Here is a 20,985-nt window from a genome sequence, read left to right as displayed (position 1 = left end):
AGGGCCTGATCAGAGCCTGGAGGTACTGAGGTGCCGTTCCCCTCACAGCTCCGTAGGCAAGCACCATGGTCTTGTAGCGGATGCGAGCTTCAACTGGAAGCCAGTGGAGAGAGCGGAGGAGCGGGGTGACGTGAGAGAACTTGGGAAGGTTGAACACTAGACGGGCTGCGGCGTTCTGGATGAGTTGTAGGGGTTTAATGGCACAGGCAGGGAGCCCAGCCAACAGCGAGTTGCAGTAATCCAGACGGGAGATGACAAGTGCCTGGATTAGGACCTGCGCCGCTTCCTGTGTGAGGCAGGGTCGTACTCTGCGGATGTTGTAGAGCATGAACCTACAGGAACGGGCCACCGCCTTGATGTTAGTTGAGAACGACAGTTTGTTGTCCAGGATCACGCCAAGGTTCTTAGCGCTCTGGGAGGAGGACACAATGGAGTTGTCAACCGTGATGGCGAGATCATGGAACGGGCAGTCCTTCCCCGGGAGGAAGAGCAGCTCTGTCTTGCCGAAGTTCAGCTTGAGGTGGTGATCCGTCATCCACACTGATATGTCTGCCAGACATGCAGAGATGCGATTCGCCACCTGGTCATCAGAAGGGGGAAAGGAGAAGATTAATTGTGTGTCGTCTGCATAGCAATGATAGGAGAGACCATGTGAGAGACCATGTGAGGTTATGACAGAGCCAAGTGACTTGGTGTATAGCGAGAATAGGAGAGGGCCTAGAACAGAGCCCTGGGGGACACCAGTGGTGAGAGCGCGTGGTGAGGAGACAGATTCTCGCCACGCCACCTGGTAGGAGCGACCTGTCAGGTAGGACGCAATCCAAGCGTGTACCTGAGCCACTTGTGTGGTTTGTAGATTCCGTCTCATGCTACCACTAGAGTGAAAGCACCGCCAGCATTCAAAAGTGACCAAAACATCAGCCAGGAAGCATAGGAACTGAGAAGTGGTCACCTGCAGAACCACTCCTTTATTGGGGGTGCCTTTGGTAATTGCCTATAATTTCCACCTGTTGTCTATTCCATTTGCACAACAGCATGTGAAATGTATTGTCAATCAGTGTTGCTTCCTAAGTGGACAGTTTGATTTCACAGAAGTGTGATTGACTTGGAGTTACATTGTGTTGTTTAAGTGTTCCCTTTATTTTTTTGAGCAGTGTATATCGTCATATCGCCCAGCCCTAGCTCCCCCTATTGATATTGGTTGGATTTTTTTTATATGACATGTGATGTAACAGGAAGCCACACTAAAGAAACGACCAAGGTGCCAAGGAGACCACATAGCAGAGTAGCATACACACACCCACAAAGATGTGGATGGACACAGCAGGAGCATCACAATAATCTAATTTAGACGTGCTCACTCGCAGCAGGGGTGTTAAGGAAGCACTTGGATGATCCTGACCTTTCAGCTCAGCTACAAATCATGCTGCTCCCCAAGCTGGACACTGCTCATCAGCATGCAAACACACAAAGAACAGAATGAAGAGGGGAAACACACAAAGAACAGAATGAAGAGGGGAAACACACACACACGCTGGCATATTTCCTTAATTGGAACTCTCCCTTACTTGCCATGCAAATTAGAAAATGAACCAACAATAATTTAAACTCACAATGCCCTGATCACTGAATTCAAAGTCAATAGTAATACTTCAAAGCAAGGCTGTATAAATACTTAAAACTGTCATCATTTAGCACAAAGCTTCACCACAGCATCAAACAGAAATTCATATTTCATTGCAAATTTTATAAAATTCCCAGGCTAATGTCCTCCCATTTACTTCACTAGGGGGTCAAAAAAGAACTGTGCTGAAACCACTTCCACGTTGATATTCTAAGAGGACGATATTAAAATAAAATGAAAAGAATTCAAACAGCATGAGACAAATTGGGAAGATGAGCTGTAGCAGGAGACAAAATGATAAACTCTGCACTCAGAGTATATCAGAGGATTAGACAGACCTGCATGTATGATTCTTGAAGCGGTACATTGGGAGCTGGTTTACTTTCTAATTGAGAGACTCAAAGAAATGGTATGGAGCATGTAGTCTAGTCCCTCTCCCTCTCTCCCTGCCCAGTGAAAATTAAATGAGAACAATGATATGGAGAATAGACCCCTTCTTTCCTCAAAATGTTCTCTTTTTCCTGAGAAGTTTTCTAGGCAGATAGAAATACTGTGTTCACATAATGACACTTGGCTGTTACTAGTGCAGATCCAACAGGTTAGTAGTGGAAGAAAGCTCACATATCAATCACTACACAACATGGAAATACAATCTCCCAGAACAATGTTAAGCAATATAGTACAGCATGTAGGTAGACAATTTAAATGATTTTTTATTTTTATTTAACCTTTATTTAACTAGGCAAGTCAGTTAAGAACAAATTCTTATTTACAAATGACGGCCTACCCCAGCCAAACCCTAACCCAGACAACGTTGGGCCAATTGTGCGCCGCCCTATGGGACTCCCAATCACGGCCGGTTGTGAAACAGCCTGGAATCTAACTAGGATGTGTAGTAACGCCTTGAGCACTGAGATGCAGTGCCTTAGACCGCTGCGCCACTCGGGAGCCCCAAAATACAGCTGAGTATGTAATAAAATATGCCCAAACAGAAAGCGATTCTCCAACCAGACTAAAATGAGTCATCCTTGAAGATAGATTGCACGTTACTCATCCAATCTACACAGCAGTGTAAAACAGCCAACATCCTCTCCCCTCGCCCACATAGATATCCAAGACCCACTGCCTATGCAGTGTGCTCTGGTCTGGTCTCTAGCTACATCCACTCCAACCTGGCAACCCAGCACTATACTACAGGGCTGACATGACCTAGAGACTTTATCCACAAAAATACCATCCATCATTTTCATCCTCCTGTCCCGTCACCTCCGAAGCTTTACTTACCTCATCACTAACACACAGTTCCCACAACAGCCTTCCAACACCCACAGGTTATTCCAAAAGAGCCATTACAACTTCAAACTAGGCCAACACATCACAGCTAACACCTTGTTAGAAACTGACCGAGCTTGGAGGACAGTGTCTGTGCAGTGCAGTGGTGCTGGCTGGGCAGATTGGAGAGTCGCTAATGCTTTTCTGGGCACTTTTCCAAGAGGTAGAGAAAAGAAGAGTGGCACTGGGAGAGGGACAGAGTCAGTGACACAGTGAAACCCAACTTGCTTGCGTGTGAAATCAAATCAGCTGCAGGGCAGATAGCAATAAAGCTAGCAGAACTAGCACACAAGGAGGGCTAGGAGTTGTCGGCAGATAGCGATAAGGCTAGCCTTGCACACAGGGAGGGCTCAGGTTTGAGGGCAGATAGCGATAAGGCTAGCCCAGCACACAGGGGGGGCTATGGGTTTAGGGCTATCCAGAGATACAGACACTTATCCAAACAGTGCAGCAGCTGGCCCCTATAGAGGAAGGCCTGGCTAAGGGCCAGGCAGGTGGTGCCATTCTTTCTCTACCTTTTTTATTTAATTTCCCCTTTATTTAACCAGGTAGGCCAGTTGAGAACAAGTTCTCATTTGCAACTGCGACCTGGCCAAGATAAAGCATAGCAATTCGACACAAGACAACAACACAGAGTTACACATGGAATAAACAAAACATACAATCAATAATAGAGTAGAACAAAGAAGGAAAAAAAGTCTATATACAGTGAGTGTAAATGAGGTAAGATAAGGGAGTTAAGTCAATAAATAGGCCATGGTGGCGAAGTAATTACAATATAGCAATTAAACACTGGAATGGTGGATCGGCAGAAGATGAATGTGGAAGTAGAGATACTGGAGTGCAAAGGAGCAAGATAAATAAATAAATACAGTATGGGGATGAGGAAGGTAGATAGATGGGCTGTTTACAGACGGGCTATGTACAGGTGCAGTGATCTGTGAGCTGCTCTGACAGCTGCTGATCTGTGAGCTGCTCTGGCGCTTAAAGCTAGTGAGGGAGATATGAGTATCCAGCTTCAGAGATTTTTGCAGTTTGTTCCAGTCATTGGCAGCAGAGAACTGGAAGGAGAGATGACCAAAGGAGGAATTGGCTTTGGGGGTGACCAGTGAGATATAATTGCTGGAGCGCGTGCTACGGGTGGGTAATGCTATGGTGACCAGTGAGCTGAGATAAGGCGGGGCTTTACCTAGTAGAGACTTGTAGATAACCTGTAGCCAGTGGGTTCGGCGACGAGTATGAAGCGAGGGCCAACCAACGAGAGCGTACAGGTCGCAATGGTGGGTAGTGTATGGGGCTTTGGTGACAAAACGGATGGCACTGTGATAGACTGCATCCAGTTTGTTGAGTAGAGTGTTGGTTTCTATTTTATAGATGACATCACCGAAGTCGAGGATCGGTAGGATGGTCAGTTTTACGAGGGTATGTTTGGAAGCATGAGCGAAGGATACTTTGTTGCGATATAGGAAGCCGATTCTAGATTTAATTTTGGATTGGAGATGCTTAATGTGAGTCTGGTATTTGTAGTTGTCCACGTATTCTAAGTCAGAGCCATCCAGAGTAGTGATGCTGGACGGGCGAGCAGGTGCGGGCAGTGATCTGTTGAATAGCATGCAATTAGTTTTACTTGCATTTAAGAGCAGTTGGAGGCCACGGAAGGAGAGTTGTATGGCATTGAAGCTCGTCTGGAGGTTAGTTAACACAGTGTCCAAAGAAGGGCCAGAGGTACAGAATTGTGTCGCCTGAGTAGAGGTGTATCAGAGAATCACCAGCAGCAAGAGCGACATCGTTGACAGAGAAGAGAGTCGGCCCGAGGATTCAATTCTGTGCCACCCCCATAGAGACGGCCAGAGGTCCGGACAACAGGCCTCCGATTTGACACACTGAACTCTTTCAGAGAAGTAGTTGGTAACCAGGCGAGGCAATCATTTGAAAAACCAAGGCTGTCGAGTCTGCCAATAAGAATGTGGTGATTGACAGAGACGAAAGCCTAGGCCAGGTCGATGAATACAGCTGCACGGTAATGTCTCTTATCGATGGCAGGTATGATGTCGTTTAGGACCTTGAGCGTGGCTGAGGTGCACCCATGACCAGCTCTGAAACCAGATTGCAGAAAGACAGGGTAGGATAGATATAGGTCTGTAGCAGTTTGGGTCTAGAGTGTCACCCCCTTTGAAGAGGGGGATAACCGTGGCAGCTTTCCAATCTTTGGGAATCTCAAACAATATGAAAGAGAGGTTGAACAGGCTAGTAATAGGAGTTGCAACAATATCGGCAGATAATTTTAGAAAGAGAGGGTCCAGATTGTCTAGCCCGGCTGATTTGTATGGGTCCAGATTTTGAAGCTCTTTCAGTACATCAGCTGTCTGGATTTGGGTGAAGTAGAAATGGTGGGGACTTTAGCGGGTTGCTGTGGAGGGTGCTGGGCAGTTGACCGGAGAGAGAAATGCTTATTGAAATTCTCAATTATAGTGGATTTATCGGTGGTGACAGTGTTTCCTAGCTTCAGAGCAGTGGGCAGCTGGGAGGAGGTGCTCTTATTCTCCATGGACTTTACAGTGTCCCAGAACATTTTTGAGTTAGTACTACAGGATGCAAATTTCTGTTTGAAAAAGCTAGCCTTAGCTTTCCTAACTGCCTGTGTATATTTGTTCCTAACTTCCCTGAAAAGCTGCTTATCATGGGGGCTATTCGATGTTAATGCAGAATGCCACAGGATGTTTTTGTGCTGGTCAAGGGCAGACAGGTCTGGAGTGAACCAAGAACTATATCTATTCCTAGTTCTACATTTTTTGAATGGGGCATGCTTGTTTAAGATGGTGAGGAAGGCACCTTTAAAGAATAGCCAGGCATCATCTACTGACGGGATGAGGTCAATGTCATTCCAGGATACCTCGGCCAGGTCGATTAGAAAGGCCTGCTCGCAGAAGTGTTTTAGGGAGCGTTTGACAGTGATGAGGGGTGATCGTTTGGTCGCAGACCTATTACGGATGCAGGCAATGAGGCAGTGATCACTGAGATCTTGATTGAAAACAGCAGAGGTGTATTTGGAGGGTGATTTAGTTAGGATGACATCTGTGAGGATGCCCGTGTATACGGATTTGGAGTTGTACCTGTTAGGTTCATTGATCATTTGTGTGAGATTGAGGGCATCAAGCTTAGATTGTAGGATGGCTGGGGTGTTAAGCATGTCCCAGTTTAGGTCACCTAGTAGCACGAGCTCAGAAGATAGATGGGGGGCAATCAATTCACATATGGTGGTCCTTCTGTAGCTCAGTTGGTAGAGCATGGCGCTTGTAACGCCAGGGTAGTGGGTTCCATTCCCGGGACCACCCATACGTAGAATGTATGCACACATGACTGTAAGTCGCTTTGGATACGAGCGTCTGCTAAATGGCATATATTATTATTATTATTATATGGTATCAGGGGCACAGCTGGGGGCAGAGGGAGGTCTATAGCAAGCGGCAACAGTGAGAGACTTGTTTCTGGAAAGGTTAATTTTTAGAAGTAGAAGCTCAAACTGTTTGGGTATAGACTTGGATAGTAATACAGAACTCTGCAGGCTATCTTTGCAGTAGATTGCAACACCGCCCCCATTGGCAGTTCTATCTTACCTGCTGAATAACAGTGTCTGATCTATTGAAAAACTCCCACTAAAGCAGGAAGACATAATGCTGCCATAAGACTGACATAACACCTGTCACAACTGGTTATGACATCCGCAACTGACCACGAGTTAGGCACAAATTGATTCAGCTCTTCCTCAGCTCAGCTGTAAGGTCAAAACAACATCTGCCATTTTGAAAGAAGTGACTGAGAAGGATAGCTTTATTGTTCTCCTATCCTGTGGACGTTCCACAACTTAAAGTCTAACTTAATTACTTTTTGTACTTAGGGTAATTGAATGTTTTCCCTTTGACATTTCACAATGATAAATACATTTACCAATCCAGGAAGAGTGGGCCATGTAATTTCTACTCTCTGGCTCATTGAATGCCAGAGGTCAAGTTGAGGCTGACCTCTGGGCTTAATGCCTGGACAAAAGTAATTATTGTCATCAAGTAATGGGTAAATACAATTACTCACATGCAGTGACATACAGCACACAGAGAGATAGATGGCAGAGAGCTTTCTTGTGATCGATGCTAAGATCAGGATTAGTGCCTGCTTAGAAATGGCTGAGGCTTGTGCTTTTTAAAGAGCAATCTAAGGCACATATAAGTCATCCATTACAGCTTTATACCACATAGTGCTGATGGAGACTTAAACAGAGGCGCCAGAATAACCAAGCTGCTTCAGACTGATGCATGTGCCATGTATCAGCCTGCCTGTGTCTGGATTCATACTGGGTAGGCTATGTAGAAACTTGAGTGCTCTTTGGGAGGATGGTAAAAATGGGGGAATAGGCTTTGTAAGACCACTAGCCAGGCTAGCTTACAACTCGCAACTCACAAACAGCAAACAAGACATGAACCAAGGCTGGTGTGGAAAATGGATAGCCTGGTGTGTGTGTGTGTGTGTGTGTGTGTGTGTGTGTGTGTGTGTGTGTGTGTGTGTGTGTGTGTGTGTGTGTGTGTGTGTGTGTGTGTGTGTGTGTGTGTGTGTGTGTGTGTGTGTGTGTGTGTGTGTGTGTGTGTGTGTGTGTGTGTGTGTGTGTGTGTGTGTGTGTGTGTGTGTGTGTTCCCTGAGGCAAGAGAAGAAACAGGAGGCTCGGGATGCACATTCCTGTTCTGGATCATTCCCCTGGTGACTGTGTATCTTCCTCCCCTGCCTACTCCTCTACCTATTCCTCTCCCCGTCTTCCTTCCCCTCCTCCATTAACATGTGGCAAGCCCGCTTGGCTGTGTCTACATCCTCTCAGCATGACTGCTCCTCTTCCCCTCATCCTCCAAGCACTTCTCTTCCTCTGGTAAAAACACTTTTCCCTCCGTAAGCTCATTTTGTCAAAATACAAGTCCTTCTCCCTACACTCATCAAACACTGCATAGTTAACTAACATACAGTACCAGTCAAAAGTTTGGACACACCAACTCATTCAAGGGTTTTTCCTTATTTTTACTATATTCTACATTTTAGATTAATAGTAAAGACATCAAAACTATGCAATAACACATATGTAATTATGTAGTAACTCTAAGCCACCCTTTGCCTTGATAAACAGCTCTGCACACTCTTGGCATTCTCTCAACCAGCTTTACCTGGAACGCTTTTCCAACAGTCTTGAAGGAGTTCCCACATATGCTGAGCACTTGTTGGCGGCTTTTCCTTCACTCTGCGGTCCAACTCATCCCAAACCATCTCAATTGGGTTGCGGTCAGGTGATTGTGGAGGCCAGGTCATCTGATGCAGCACTCAATCACTCTCCTTCTTGATCAAATAGCCCTTACACATCCTGGAGATGTGTTGGGTTATTGGCCTGCTGAAAAACAAATGATAGTTGGACTAAGCGTAAACCAGATGGGATGGCGTATAACTGTAGAATGCTGTGGTAGACATGCTGGTAAATTGTGCCTTGAATTCTAAATAAATCACTGACAGTGTCACCAGCAAATCAACCCCACACCATCACACCTCCTCCCCCATGCTTCATGGTGGGAACCACACATGCAGAGATCATCCACTCACCCACTCCGCGTCTCACAAAGACACGCTGGTTGGAACCAAAAATCTCAAATTTGGACTCATCAGACCAAAGGACAGATTTCCACCCATCTAACAGCCATTGCTCATGTTTCTTAGCCTAAGCAAGTCTCTTCTTCTTATTGGTGTCCTTTAGTAGTGGTTTCTTTGCAGCAAGTCATGCAGCCTCCTCTGAACAGTTGATGTTGAGATGTGTATGTTGCTTGAACTCTATGAAGCATTTAATTGGGCTGCAATTTATGAGGCTGGTAACTCTAATGAACTTATCCTCTGCAGCAGAGGTAACTCTGGGTCTTCCGTTCCAGTGGTAGTCCTCATGAGAGCCAGTTTCACCATAGGACTTGATGGTTTTTCCACTGCACTTGAACAAACTTTCAAAGTTATTGACATTTTCTTGATTGACTGACCTTCATGCCTTAAAGTAATGATGGACTGTCATTTCCTCTTTGCTTATTTGAGCTGTTCTTGCCGTAATATGGACTTGGTCTTTTACCAAATAGGGCTTCTGTATTCCACCCCTACCTTGTCACAACACAACCGACTGGCCAAAAACGCATTAAGAAGGAAATTAATTCCACATATGAACTTTTAACAAGGCACACCTGTTAATTTAAATGCATTCGAGGTGACTACCTCATGAAGCTGGCTGTGAGAATGCCAAGAGTGTGCAAAGCTGTCATCAAGACAAAGGGTGGCTATTTTTTTTTATGTTGTTTGTCTGTCATTTTTGTAATGACTTGCATATTTTGGCCAGGACGCTCTTGAAACTTTGATTTTAAATCTCAATGAGCCCTTCCTGGTTAAATAAAAGTTAAATAAAATAAAAATGGAAGAATATCAAATATATTTTGATTTAACACATGATTCCATTTATGTTATTTCATAGTTGATGTCTTCACTATTATTCTACAATGTAGAAGATAGTTTTAAAAAACTAATGAGTAGGTGTGTACAAGCTTTTGACTGGTACTGTATATTAATTCATTTGTCTTTATGCCGTCTTGGATGTCTAGAAACTGTCCATTAGTAGCTGTATATTAATGTATGTATTATTAATGTATTAGGATTACTTTGCTCTATTTTGGGGCTTGGCTGAGGCCCCATATGGGGCGGCAGGGTAGCCTAGTGGTTAGAGCATTGGACTAGTAACCGAAAGGTTGCAAGTTCAAATCCCTGAGCTGACATGGTACAAATCTGTCGTTCTGCCCTTGAACAGGCAGTTAACCCACTGTTCCGAGGCCGTCATTGAAAATAACAATTTGTTCTTAACTGACTTGCCTAGTAAAATAAAGGTAACATTTAAAAATATCATGGGAGGATTTCATACTGAGACACCAGATGGAGACCAGTAGTGAGAAAGATACAGCAAGCTCGGCACTTCTGCTATGGACAAAACCTTACCATCCACACCAGTGGGAAAATTACACATGCATGATCCTTAAAGAGAAACTGCCATATAGAGGCTGTTTAAACAGGTCTATATAATGTACAGTGCCTTGCAAAAGTATTCATCCCCCTTGGCGTTTTTCCCATTTTGTTGCATTACAACCAGTAATTTAAATATATTTTTATTTGGATTTCATGTCATGGACATATACACAAAATAGTCCAAATTGGTGAAGTGAAAAAAATTACTTTAAAAAAATTACAAACTGAAAAGTGTTGCATGCATATGTAGTGGGTGGTCTCAGTTTAGCACATCTTTTGCTCTGAAGCCTCTGAATAAGATCTGGTGCAACCAAATTATCTTCAGAAGTCACATAATTAGCTAAATAAAGTCCACCTGTGTGCAATCTAAGTGTCACATGATATATATATACAACAAAATAGGAAAAATGCAGAGGGCGGTGAATACCTTCGTAAGTGGCATGTAATTTAGATCAGACAAAAGTGTCTTGCAAAACACTAGTGTAAAGAGAGATCTGACTATGGATAGCCTATTTCAGCCTGTATGGTTGCAACCTGTGGCTTTAGCTTACCATACATCAGGTTGTAAAGTACTAGAGCATGCTGCACATGAATGGAATTAATAAATGACAGTGGCCTTCTCATGAATGGGAGGTTATATACTAGTGCTGCCGCTGCCAGTATACAGTATTCAAGGAGGATGGGATTTAATGTAATGGTGGGGAACAAGTGTGTGTGTGTGTGTGTGTGTGTGTGTGTGTGTGTGTGTGTGTGTGTGTGTGTGTGTGTGTGTGTGTGTGTGTGTGTGTGTGTGTGTGTGTGTGTGTGTGTGTGTGTGTGTGTGTGTGTGTGTGTGTGTGTGTGTGTGTGTGTGTGTGTGTGTGTGTGTGTGTGTGTGTGTGGTCGGCCAGCATTACAGAGCAAGGCATCTCTTTTACACTCCTGTTTCAGTGATTGTGGCGTTAATATTGAATCACGTATTAAAGAACCACTGTTTTCAAGCAACCGTTAAATAGACAACATTTTTCTCACTTTGCAATAATCAAGTGGCACAACCATTTGACTCAAGGAATCTTGATTTTCAAGGCCATTCTAAGGTTGCATGAAGGTAGAGTGAACTACTTGAGCGTTTCGAAATCGACAATGGACTAGCATAAAAGTTGCTGAATGCAGTGGGCCTGCTGGCCTGAGTGATTGGTGGGTCAACGGTTAATGAGCCCAATAATGAGATGGCATTAAACTGTGTGTGTGTTTGTGTGTGTGAGGCATGAATCATGGGTGTGATCAGCGAGTGTATCCCAGCAGCGCTGATGAGATGGTACTTAACTGTGTGTGCGCATCCATGTGAGCATGTCATGTGTGTGTTACAGGCATGAATCATGCCTGCAATCCCAGGGAACATGTATGTTAGGGATGATTAGATTGTGTATGAGAGAGAGAGAATGAGGGAGAGAGGAGGCATGCGTCCCAACACTAACGAGAAGGGCCTGTGTGTGCTGGGCTCAGCATATTGGCCAGGTTTTCAATCCAGAGTACCCTCACAGCCAACCTTTATACAATCAGGAGGGGTGCTGGAAAGAGCTTGGCTAAAAGGCAACAACACTTGAGTGATCCAGTACATATGTACTTCCTCAAAATAGGGAGAGGATTATCAAGATGTGCTCAACTGAGACAACCCAACACAGTAAAGTATTTACCGAAGGGCTAGAAAATATATTACAAGGCCACACGGTGTACTCAAGAATGGTGTAGTGTGGGATTTCTTTGTTTAACCTATGAGGCAGCTAGGCCCGAAAGAAGCTCAGCCCTCAGGCTAAAGACAACTGGAACGAGTAATCATGAAGCAAATCAGGGCCCTGTCCCAATATTTCTGCCTACAAATTCTCCTTTCCTTCCTCCCTTACAGTTATCACAGAGACACAGATGTGGTTGGAATAATAGCAAAATAAGTAAAACTGTCACAAGGGTTGGATTGATGACAGCAACAGGTGTTTTCACTTATCCAAACCCCAACAGACTACCACAAGGAAAGAAATAAGGGTGCAAGTACTCAAACAGGGTCTGAGACTCTTCAGAAAGAGAGTCCTCTTTTCGGGGTCAAAGTGCACAGAGCTGTCCAAATAAAAAAAGGGTGTTGAAAAGTTTAGGGTTCAGTTCAATGCGGTCAGAAATTCCCATTGACAGTGATATACCATCCTCATTGTTTAATCTGTTTACGTGATGATTCCATTGGCAGTGTTAATCTGCCTTTACAGCCCTTGTTGGATGCTGGCTGCAGCCAACAAGGTAACAGCATTCCCTTAATCCCCCCTAACTAGCCAATAAAATACCAGCTAATGAATAGGAGTGTGAATGAACTCTAGCTGCAATAGAAAGCAATCTGCAAACGCATTAATTAAGTTTCTTCTCAGGGAGATAATGACGTACACATTATTTCCCCCAAAACACAATGTTGTTTGCTAAGTGCAGAGGGAGACGAAGTTGGGTAATGTGTGTTGGGTGAGGGGGCATGGGATTCTATTCAACCAGGGAAGGCAATGTTTCTCTGCTATACAGGACGCTGACTGATGCACATAAACATTCACTCACTCTCACGCACACCACGCATGCACATGCACACACACGCACTTCTATTCACACAGGAGAATATGAAGGATTCACTCTGGACTCATCAGCTGATGTATAAAAGCATCTTCTAATATTAATAAATGGCCTTCAATGACAGAATATAATACAAGGCCTCCACATACTAACAAGTCACATGGTCTATGTGAGTGCATGAAGGAAGTTAAAACGTTTGGACCTTTTACATGTCGGCCTTTCATAAACATGTAGAAAAAAGGACCAATTGGCATGAAAATCAAATAATTGGCTACATAGCATCCACTCTGTACGTTCTCCCTAGTCTGAAAACATCCAAAAACATGACACAAACACGTCCATAAAGTCCCAGGTCGACCTACAGACAACCAAAGCATTGATAGTTACACATCCTCCCTGTGTCAGCAACCAGATGTTCCATTAGGGCTGTAATCGAAATGGCTGTATATAGCAGTGCCGGCAGGACAAGCCCGTAAAGTGGGGCTCCTAATTGCGTGTGGGGGGCCGGGGGGGGGTGACTAGTGACTACACTTTCTCACCCAGACACAAACATCTCTGTCACTGACCACTGATAACGTTCAACCTCCCATTCTCTCCGGTGTCTGTGCTAATCTACACAGAGACGGTGTCATGATGTTAATCTCAGGAATAAACCACTAAATAATTTATGTGGGTCCAAAAAGGCGCCCAGCCCTGAAAGCTGATATAGGAAGGGGACATGGCAGCTCATGAGACTGCCCCATATGATTCATAATAAATATGGATGCATTATTGAAGGGGTGTGATGGTGTGAGAACTGCTCAGGGAAGGTGATGGAGATAATGCTGATACCCTTATGATGACACTCCTCAAAGCTAAGGAGAGCCCCGATGTCACGACTTCCGCCGAAGTTCGTCCCTCTCCTTGTTCGGGCGGCGTTCGACGTCACCGGTCTTCTAGCCATCGCCGCTCCATCTTTCATTTTTCCATTTGTTTTGTCTTGTTTTCCACATACCTGGTTTACATCTCCTCATGGTTACTATGTGTATTTAGCCCTCTGTTCCCTCCATGTCTGTGTGGGGTATTGTTTATTGCCTAGGTTGGCACGCTTCCGTCTGGGTTGCGCAGGGTTTTATTTGTACCCGTGATTTGTGGCAGCCGGTACTTTGTACTTGGTTGTTGTACTTTGTGCTGCCTCACTTGTTCTTTGGGCATTTGTTTTTGTGACGCGGTTGCGTTCTGTTCTTACTATTGCCTTAGTAAAGTGCTTCTTTGTTCATTCATCTCTGCTCTCCAGCGCCTGACTTCCATGCACCAGATACACCCACCGCATGACAGAATACCTCACCCTTGATCGAGTCAGCAGGAGCAAGTGCCCCTGTTATAGGGGTAGAGGAGCGCGTCCAGGAGCACGCAGCGGTGCTCCACCATCTCGTCGCTGCCATGGACCGCGTCGTCCAAACAATGGACCGCTGGGAGGGACAGGGAGTCCCTCCAGCACCCCCACCAGAACAACAGTGGCCTACACTACTTGCTCCCCCTGCACCCGGTTCCAGTGGGATTTGTCCCGCCCACCCCAGGGAGTACGATGGAATGGCTGACCGCTGCCAGGGTTTCCTGTTGCAGTTGGAGTCATACCTGGCGACAGTCCACCCGGCTCCCTCGGGCCGTGAGAGGGTGTTCGCCCTCGTCTCGTGCCTCTCGGGGATGCCCTGGAGTGGGCCAACGCCATGTGGGTGGAAGGAGATGCGGTGTTGGACCACTTCGAGGAGTTCACCCATTGTTTCCGGGCAGTCTTCGACCACCCGCCCGACGGTAGAGCGGCGGGTGAACGTCTCTTCCACCTGCAGCAGGGGACGAGGAGCGCCCAGGAGTTCGCTATAGACTTTCGGACCCTGGCCGCCAGAGCGGGATGGAACGACTGGGCCCTGATAGACCAGTATCGCTGCAGTTTGCGCGAGGATGTCCATCGGGAGTTGGCCTGCAGGGACACCACCCTCACATTTGACCAGCTGGTGGACCTGTCCATCCGGCTGGATAACCTGCTGGCCACCCGCGGACATCCAGATCGGGCTCTGTTGGTTCCATCCTTCAGCACTAACGCTCCGATACATATGGAGCTGGGAGGTGCTGCGCTTAGGGAGGCCGGAGGGGCCTTCGCATGCACTATCTGTGACCGCAGAGGTCACAGATGGAACCAACAGAGCCCGATCTGGATGTCCGCGGGTGGCCAGCAGGTTATCCAGCCGGATGGACAGGTCCACCAGCTGGTCAAATGTGAGGGTGGTGGTTCCTCTAGGGGTCGAGGCAGCAGGCAGGCCACCCCAGCGTCACCCCAGGTGAGTCAGTACCATTCACACCCAGAGCCATCTGTTGTACACCTGTTATTGCATGTCATTTTTCCTGAGTTTTCCCCGCATTCCCAGCACAAGGCACAGCTGGGAATTCGCAGCTGGGAATTCGAGGATCCCTAAACTATGAGCATTCGCTCATAGTTTAGGGATCCCCATTGCTCCAGTGGCTGTTCCCTTCCCAGTTCACGCTCTAGATATTCCAGCCTTAGGGTCCGGGTTTATTAGGGGGGCCACCGCTCCCCTGGGCATGGTGACGCAGGGGGTCACAAGGAGAGAATCAGTCTCTTCCTCATTGACTCTCCTGCGTTTCCCGTGGTGCCAGGCCTTCCCTGGCTAGCCTGTCATGACCCCACTGTCTCATGGCAGCAGGGGGCTCTTACGGGGTGGTCGCGTGAGTGCTCAGGGAGGTGTGTAGGGGTTTCCGTTGGTGCTACCACGGTGGAAAGTCCAGACCAGGTCTCCACCATGCGCATTCCCCCCCGAATATTCCAATTTGGCTCTCGCCTTCTCCAAGAAGAAGACGACTCAATTACCACCCCATCGTAGGGGGGATTGTGCGATAAACCTATAGGTAGACGCCACACTTCCCAGGAGTCACGTGTATCCCCTGTCACAGGTGGAGGCGGTGGCTATGGAAACATATGTCTCCGAATCCCTGTGTCAGGGGTACAGTCGGTCCTACACTTCACCCGCCTCCTCAAGTTTATTTTTTGTGAATAAGGAGGGAGGTCTGCGCCCGTGTATTGACTATTGAGCCCTAAACCAGATAACTGTGAAGTACAGTTACCCGCTACCTCTCACAGCCACAGCGATTAAGTCAATGCACGGGGCGCGCTTCTTCACTAAACCAGATCTCAGGAGGGCTTACAACCTGGTGCGTATCCGGGAGGGAGACGAGTGGAAGACGGCGTTCAGTACTACCTCAGGGCATAATGAATACCTCGTCATGCTGTACGGGTTGATGAATGCCCCATCAGTCTTCCAAGCCTTTGTGGAAGAGATTTTCAGGGACCTGCACGGGCAGGGTGTAGTGGTGTATATTGATGACATTCTGATATACTCCGCTGATATATAAGCACCGAGCATGTGTCCTTGGTGCGCAGGGAGCTTGGTAGATTGACCCAGCAGCAGCCAGCCATCCTCCAGAAGGTCCTGGAACCGCCTGGGACTGTCCTAGAACAGCAGGCTGCCCTTCATATGCTCCTGTCCCAGACCATCGAGGGGGCCCCGGCGTACTCTGTTCGCTCCATACTAGATTTGAGGCATCGGGCAAGGGGCCTTCAGTACATCGTGGACTGAGAGGGGTACGGTGGGGGACGTATTGGACCCTTCAATGCTGCGGGAGTTCCACCGTCTCCATCCGGATCGCCCTGCAACTCGCCCTCCGGGTCGTCGCCGAGGCCGGTGTCGGTGCGCTGCTGGAGCCGCGCGTCAAGGGGGGGTACTGTCACGACTTCCCCCAAAGTTCATCCCTATCCTTGTTCGGGAGGCATTCGGCGGTCGACGTCACCGGTCTTCTAGCCATCGCCGCTCCATCTTTCATTTTTTCATTTGTTTTGTCTTGTTTACCACACACCTGGTTTACATCTCCTCATGATTACTATGTGTATTTATCCCTGTTCCCTCCATGTCTGTGTGGGGTATTGTTTATTGCCTAGGTTGGCACGCTTCTGGCTGGGTTGCGCCGGGTTTTATTTGTACCCGTGATTTGTGGCAGCCGGTACTTTATACTTGAGTGTTGTTCTTTGTGCTGCCTCACTTGTTCTTTTGGCATTTGTTTTTGTGACGCGGTTGCATTCTGTTCTTACTATTGCCTCAGTAAAGTGCTTCTTTGTTCACTCATCTCTGCTCTCCTGCGCCTGACTTCCATGCACCAGCTACACCCACCGCAGGACACCCGATCAACACTTTGGGAGAGTTGGAATCCTTACCCGGACCAAGCAGAAAATGTATTGCGATACACCACTGTGTTTCTATAGTCAAAAGAGTTATGTGGGTTTGACAAGTTATCTTGCTGAAGAGTAAAGACACAGGGATGGTGTCACAGTTAGAATACATGTGATTTCAACTTAATCCATTCAGGAAGTAAACCTAAATTAAATTCACTTCTGGAATTGAGAAATCCTCATTATTGATGAATGGCTACGTTGCCCAGTCTTATACATAGCTCTAGAATTACCCTCTCCTAATCATAAACAGGGGGTACCATGATGTCAAGCCATACAGGCCGGTGGCTACTATAAACAGGAGAGGAAAATGTGAGAAAATTGCATTATCATAAGCAGCACTGACCTCTAGAGCATTACCAGGCTTACTACACCTACGCTCAATTCAATCCCCCCTTTTTTACGTGACAGTCCCTTCCCAGAAGGAGATTATATTTATTTTCAATGGTCAACTTTCACACAGCATGACAACACTTCACATGGTTCTGTGTGTTACATACTACACAGAGTATGAGGATTGGAGGTGCCATGACACCTTACTTAAACACTGTTGTCTGTTCTGGAATTCCAATTTCTTCAGACCACCATTCATTACACACTCATTCCTTCATCATTGGCCGTAATAAAGATCTCATAACTCAGAGGCTAAGTAGTCAGCTGATACTCCCTGATCTTACCATTATGTCCTATATCAGTGTTTACCAAATGGTGGGTGGCACTGGCAGCCAATTTGTACTGGGCCGGAAAATGGCTTGTGACTAGAAACAACTAGGCCTAATTTGCCCATTGGGTGGCTCACAAGAAAATTCTAAAGGAAACATACCAGGAATCAATACAATGCAATATTACCACCAGCACTACCAGTGTCACCAGAGGCATACTCACTGTGTTGGCCAGCTCCAGGTAATTTCCCCCAAGGGGGGCACAGCGGGAGCTGGTCTGGGACAGGAGCATATGAAGGGCAGCCTGCTGTTCTAGGACAGTCCCAGGCGGTTCCAGGACCTTCTGGAGGATGGCTGGCTGCTGCTGGGTCTTTGTTTGCTGAGGCTGGATATCTGGACTCTGGAGGTCCCTGGCCCCAGAGTCGTACTCCCAGCTCTCTCTGGCCCCTGACAGGGCCCCTAGGGGAAACATGTTATAAATCAAGAGAACCTCAGTCTACATATTTGTATGCATGCCTTATTGCTCCCCTGTGCAAGTAGATGTACACGTTTTGTTCTCTGTGGATTACTTTTGAAGTGGTTTCATGCACATGTAAAGTGGGTCGAGTTAGGCTGATTGAATTAGTCACTATAAATGGCCCATGTTCGTGAATGGGCTTGAGGTAAACATTCCTGGTCATTATGCTCTCATTTCATTACATAATAATGAGCACTCGCAGATATTCCAGGAACAATTCAAACAAAGGTGACTGAAGGTGTAGGCTAGCAACAATGATAAACACCCTAGCCTCAGTCATGCAGGTTATGTTGTGGTTGTTAGAGGTTTGGTGTCAGTTGTTTATGGTTAACGACTGTGGGATAAGAGTAAGTGGTAGTTTGTGGTTAGTTGTTGGACGTTAGGTTTAGTTGTTTGGTGTTGCCTGTTCTTAGTTGGTTTTATGCTGTGATTAGTTGCCGTCTCTTGTTCAACAATACCGTTTACAATTGTGCCTTATCGTGATTGGCTATCTCCAAACTCACCCAGGCTGTTCTCGCTGCTGGTTGGCCAAGAGGTGATGTGTTCCCTGAGCTTCCTAGTTTCAGAGTCCTGGGAGCGTTGGGAGAGCTCGCCCTCTTCCCTGCGGATCTCGTTGACGAGCTGCATGCGGCAGCGGGTGAAGTCCTCGAAGGAAATCTTGCCTCGCTCATCCGCTCCCAGCTGGCCCATGATCTCTGCCACAGACTCCTCCATGTTAAGCTGTCTGCACACCATCAGCAGGTCATTCCTAACAGGAGAGAAGGAGATGGAAAAAGAGAGAGCGAGGAAGAGAATGGTTTTCAATTGTCTGAAGAGTGGTGTACAAGTTGCAGCACTAACCTGAATTTCTGGTACATTAACCAGGGCACCAGCCTGAGAAATGTGCTTCACTTCTCAAAGAAGTGAAAAGTGATATTAGGAAAGGTTTAGAGGGGGTAAATAGGTTTCTTAGATGAAGTTGAAAAGCACACAATTCGCGTCAGGCAAAATATGTTCCCCTAAAAGGGGGATTTGATCCCAGTATGCCCTTCAAGCTGTAGTTATTTAGCACAATGGATATCTTATTCATCAGTTTCATGTCTAAGGGTTTGTATGCATGGTTCAAGTTGTCACCTTTAAGGCCTTACAGAGGCAACCAATCCATTTTATACCGTGCATTCTAGGCCACAAATAGTATCTCAAGTGGCTAAGCAAACCATGGGTTTCTCTGTAAAAACAGAAGAACAGACGTGTTTGAGTTGAGTCAAAAGTGCCAATACTCTTAAGCTCTCGCTCCTCTCCTGCATGTTTGACTTTCCCCTCACTGCTCACTCTGCTTCTGTATAGCCTTCAGCAGGCCTACTTTATTTACTAACAAGAACAATCAACACGTCAGAGTTCATAAACATCTTATAATTAGAGACCACCGCTGTGATTAGAACTCATATCGCTGTGTAAACTGTAACTTAATAACTTACTGCCACCATAACTCACACTCACAAGACTATGTTAGGACCGGAATAGGCAAGGATTCTTATCCCGAAGTATGGGCAAATGTTCCATTTCAGTTCCCTGTGCTCAGGAGTCTTCTCTGTGATCTTGACTGGCTCATGCCATCTTGATGTGTCTTTGGGTGCTGCATCAAAACCAGTTGCTGTGATCGGCGTTGGAGGGTTGGTGTTTATTTACACTATGTAGGCTAAGGCCTCGTCAATAAACATGGGGCCGCGGGAAAGCAGTAATGAACAGCATTAGTGCATAAGCTATTAGAACATGAGCATCGATACATTTTTTTGTAACAAGCTAAAAACTGGATGGTAATTATTATGATATTGTTGGTCACATAATAAGAAGTACAGTGTGTTATTGGTCAACAGTTTATTATATTCTGGAGCTAGTCAGTGGTCTGGGGGTCTAGTTTCATCTAGTTAGATCACTGTTGCAACATTTCTATCGTCAAACGGAAATTAGCTAGCGAACTTTCAAAACCTCAAGCCAACGCCATGGCATGCAGATGTTTTGTAGGTTGCCTTTGCCAGTTGTCGAGCCTGAGCATATTTCGAATACCGAGGTATGGTTTCGAAGAAGTCAAACCCAAATCTGAGAAATTCGCTACTGAACTCACCGGAAAATGAAATTAGTTTATATTACAAAACTAAAGCAAAGAATCGCAGCTAAATCAATTGTAATATTTTCAGCTCGTAGCTAACGTTAGATGTATGGACAACATGTAACATTGAATTCTAAATCCACCTTGTAGTTAATAAATAGCATACCTGTTGATGTATCCATCACCGTCGCCGTCGCAAGTCAGAAACAACCGCCTCATCCTCTCCTCTTCGCCGGTGCTAGATGTGTCACTACTACCGCTACTCACACTCACAGCCGCCATGAGCTTCCCTCAATAAATACTCTTAACTTGGCTACTACCGCTTCTAGTATCCAATCTCAACAAAGTAACTGCTCCTTCATCACACTTCCCGTAAGTGTAGGCTAATAGCCGGCACTGGGTTGAATAGAAACAAATGTAAACTTGGGTTTAGGTCATTTCTGCGAAAAGAAGGGTGCAGCGTGTGCCGTAAAAGTCAAGCTCGACATCTGTTGGGGGTCAGCGAGGGCGTTAAAATGCTTTTGGGTAAACTGCTGGTGAGGCGGAGTGGGTTGGTCTTTCCGCAGTCTAGCAGAGCATTGCAATGCACTTTGTAGGATATTGCCCTGTGCAGCATTACAACTATGCACAATGATTGCACATTTGATAGTTAAAATAGCAAAACTATTGATAACTATTTATAATTTAAACGAGGACTGTCAATAAAGTTACCACATGTATGTTGTTGCAAAGTAACAAAGCATTTCATTGATGAAACATGAATACCTGAAGTAATAATATAGGCCTAGCTAGGTAATAGACCAGTATGTAATGGCTGTGAGCTATTTACAG

The 20,985-nt window shown here is 46.0% G+C and overlaps 1 protein-coding gene across 2 annotated transcripts in view; it reads right to left on the bottom strand.

The window, feature by feature from the left end:
- LOC124006804 (colorectal mutant cancer protein-like) overlaps positions 1–20,646 on the bottom strand; it is a 133,177-nt gene extending 112,531 nt beyond the window's left edge. The window contains exons 1-3 of one of the 2 annotated variants that reach the window (XM_046316963.1): positions 20,321–20,646; positions 18,569–18,813; positions 17,772–18,007 (exon numbers count right to left, since the gene is read on the bottom strand). In XM_046316963.1, coding sequence (XP_046172919.1) covers positions 17,772–18,007; positions 18,569–18,813; positions 20,321–20,436 — 597 coding nt within the window. In that variant the 5' untranslated portion in view covers positions 20,437–20,646. The remainder of the gene's footprint in view (positions 1–17,771; positions 18,008–18,568; positions 18,814–20,320) is intronic. The other variant, XM_046316964.1, reaches the window with a different exon arrangement.
- Between the last annotated feature and the right edge of the window lie 339 nt (positions 20,647–20,985).

The sequence above is a fragment of the Oncorhynchus gorbuscha genome, linkage group LG20 (assembly GCF_021184085.1).
Source record: "Oncorhynchus gorbuscha isolate QuinsamMale2020 ecotype Even-year linkage group LG20, OgorEven_v1.0, whole genome shotgun sequence".
NCBI classification, from domain to species: Eukaryota; Metazoa; Chordata; class Actinopteri; order Salmoniformes; family Salmonidae; genus Oncorhynchus; species Oncorhynchus gorbuscha.
This window is presented reverse-complemented; position numbering and strand designations above follow the sequence as displayed.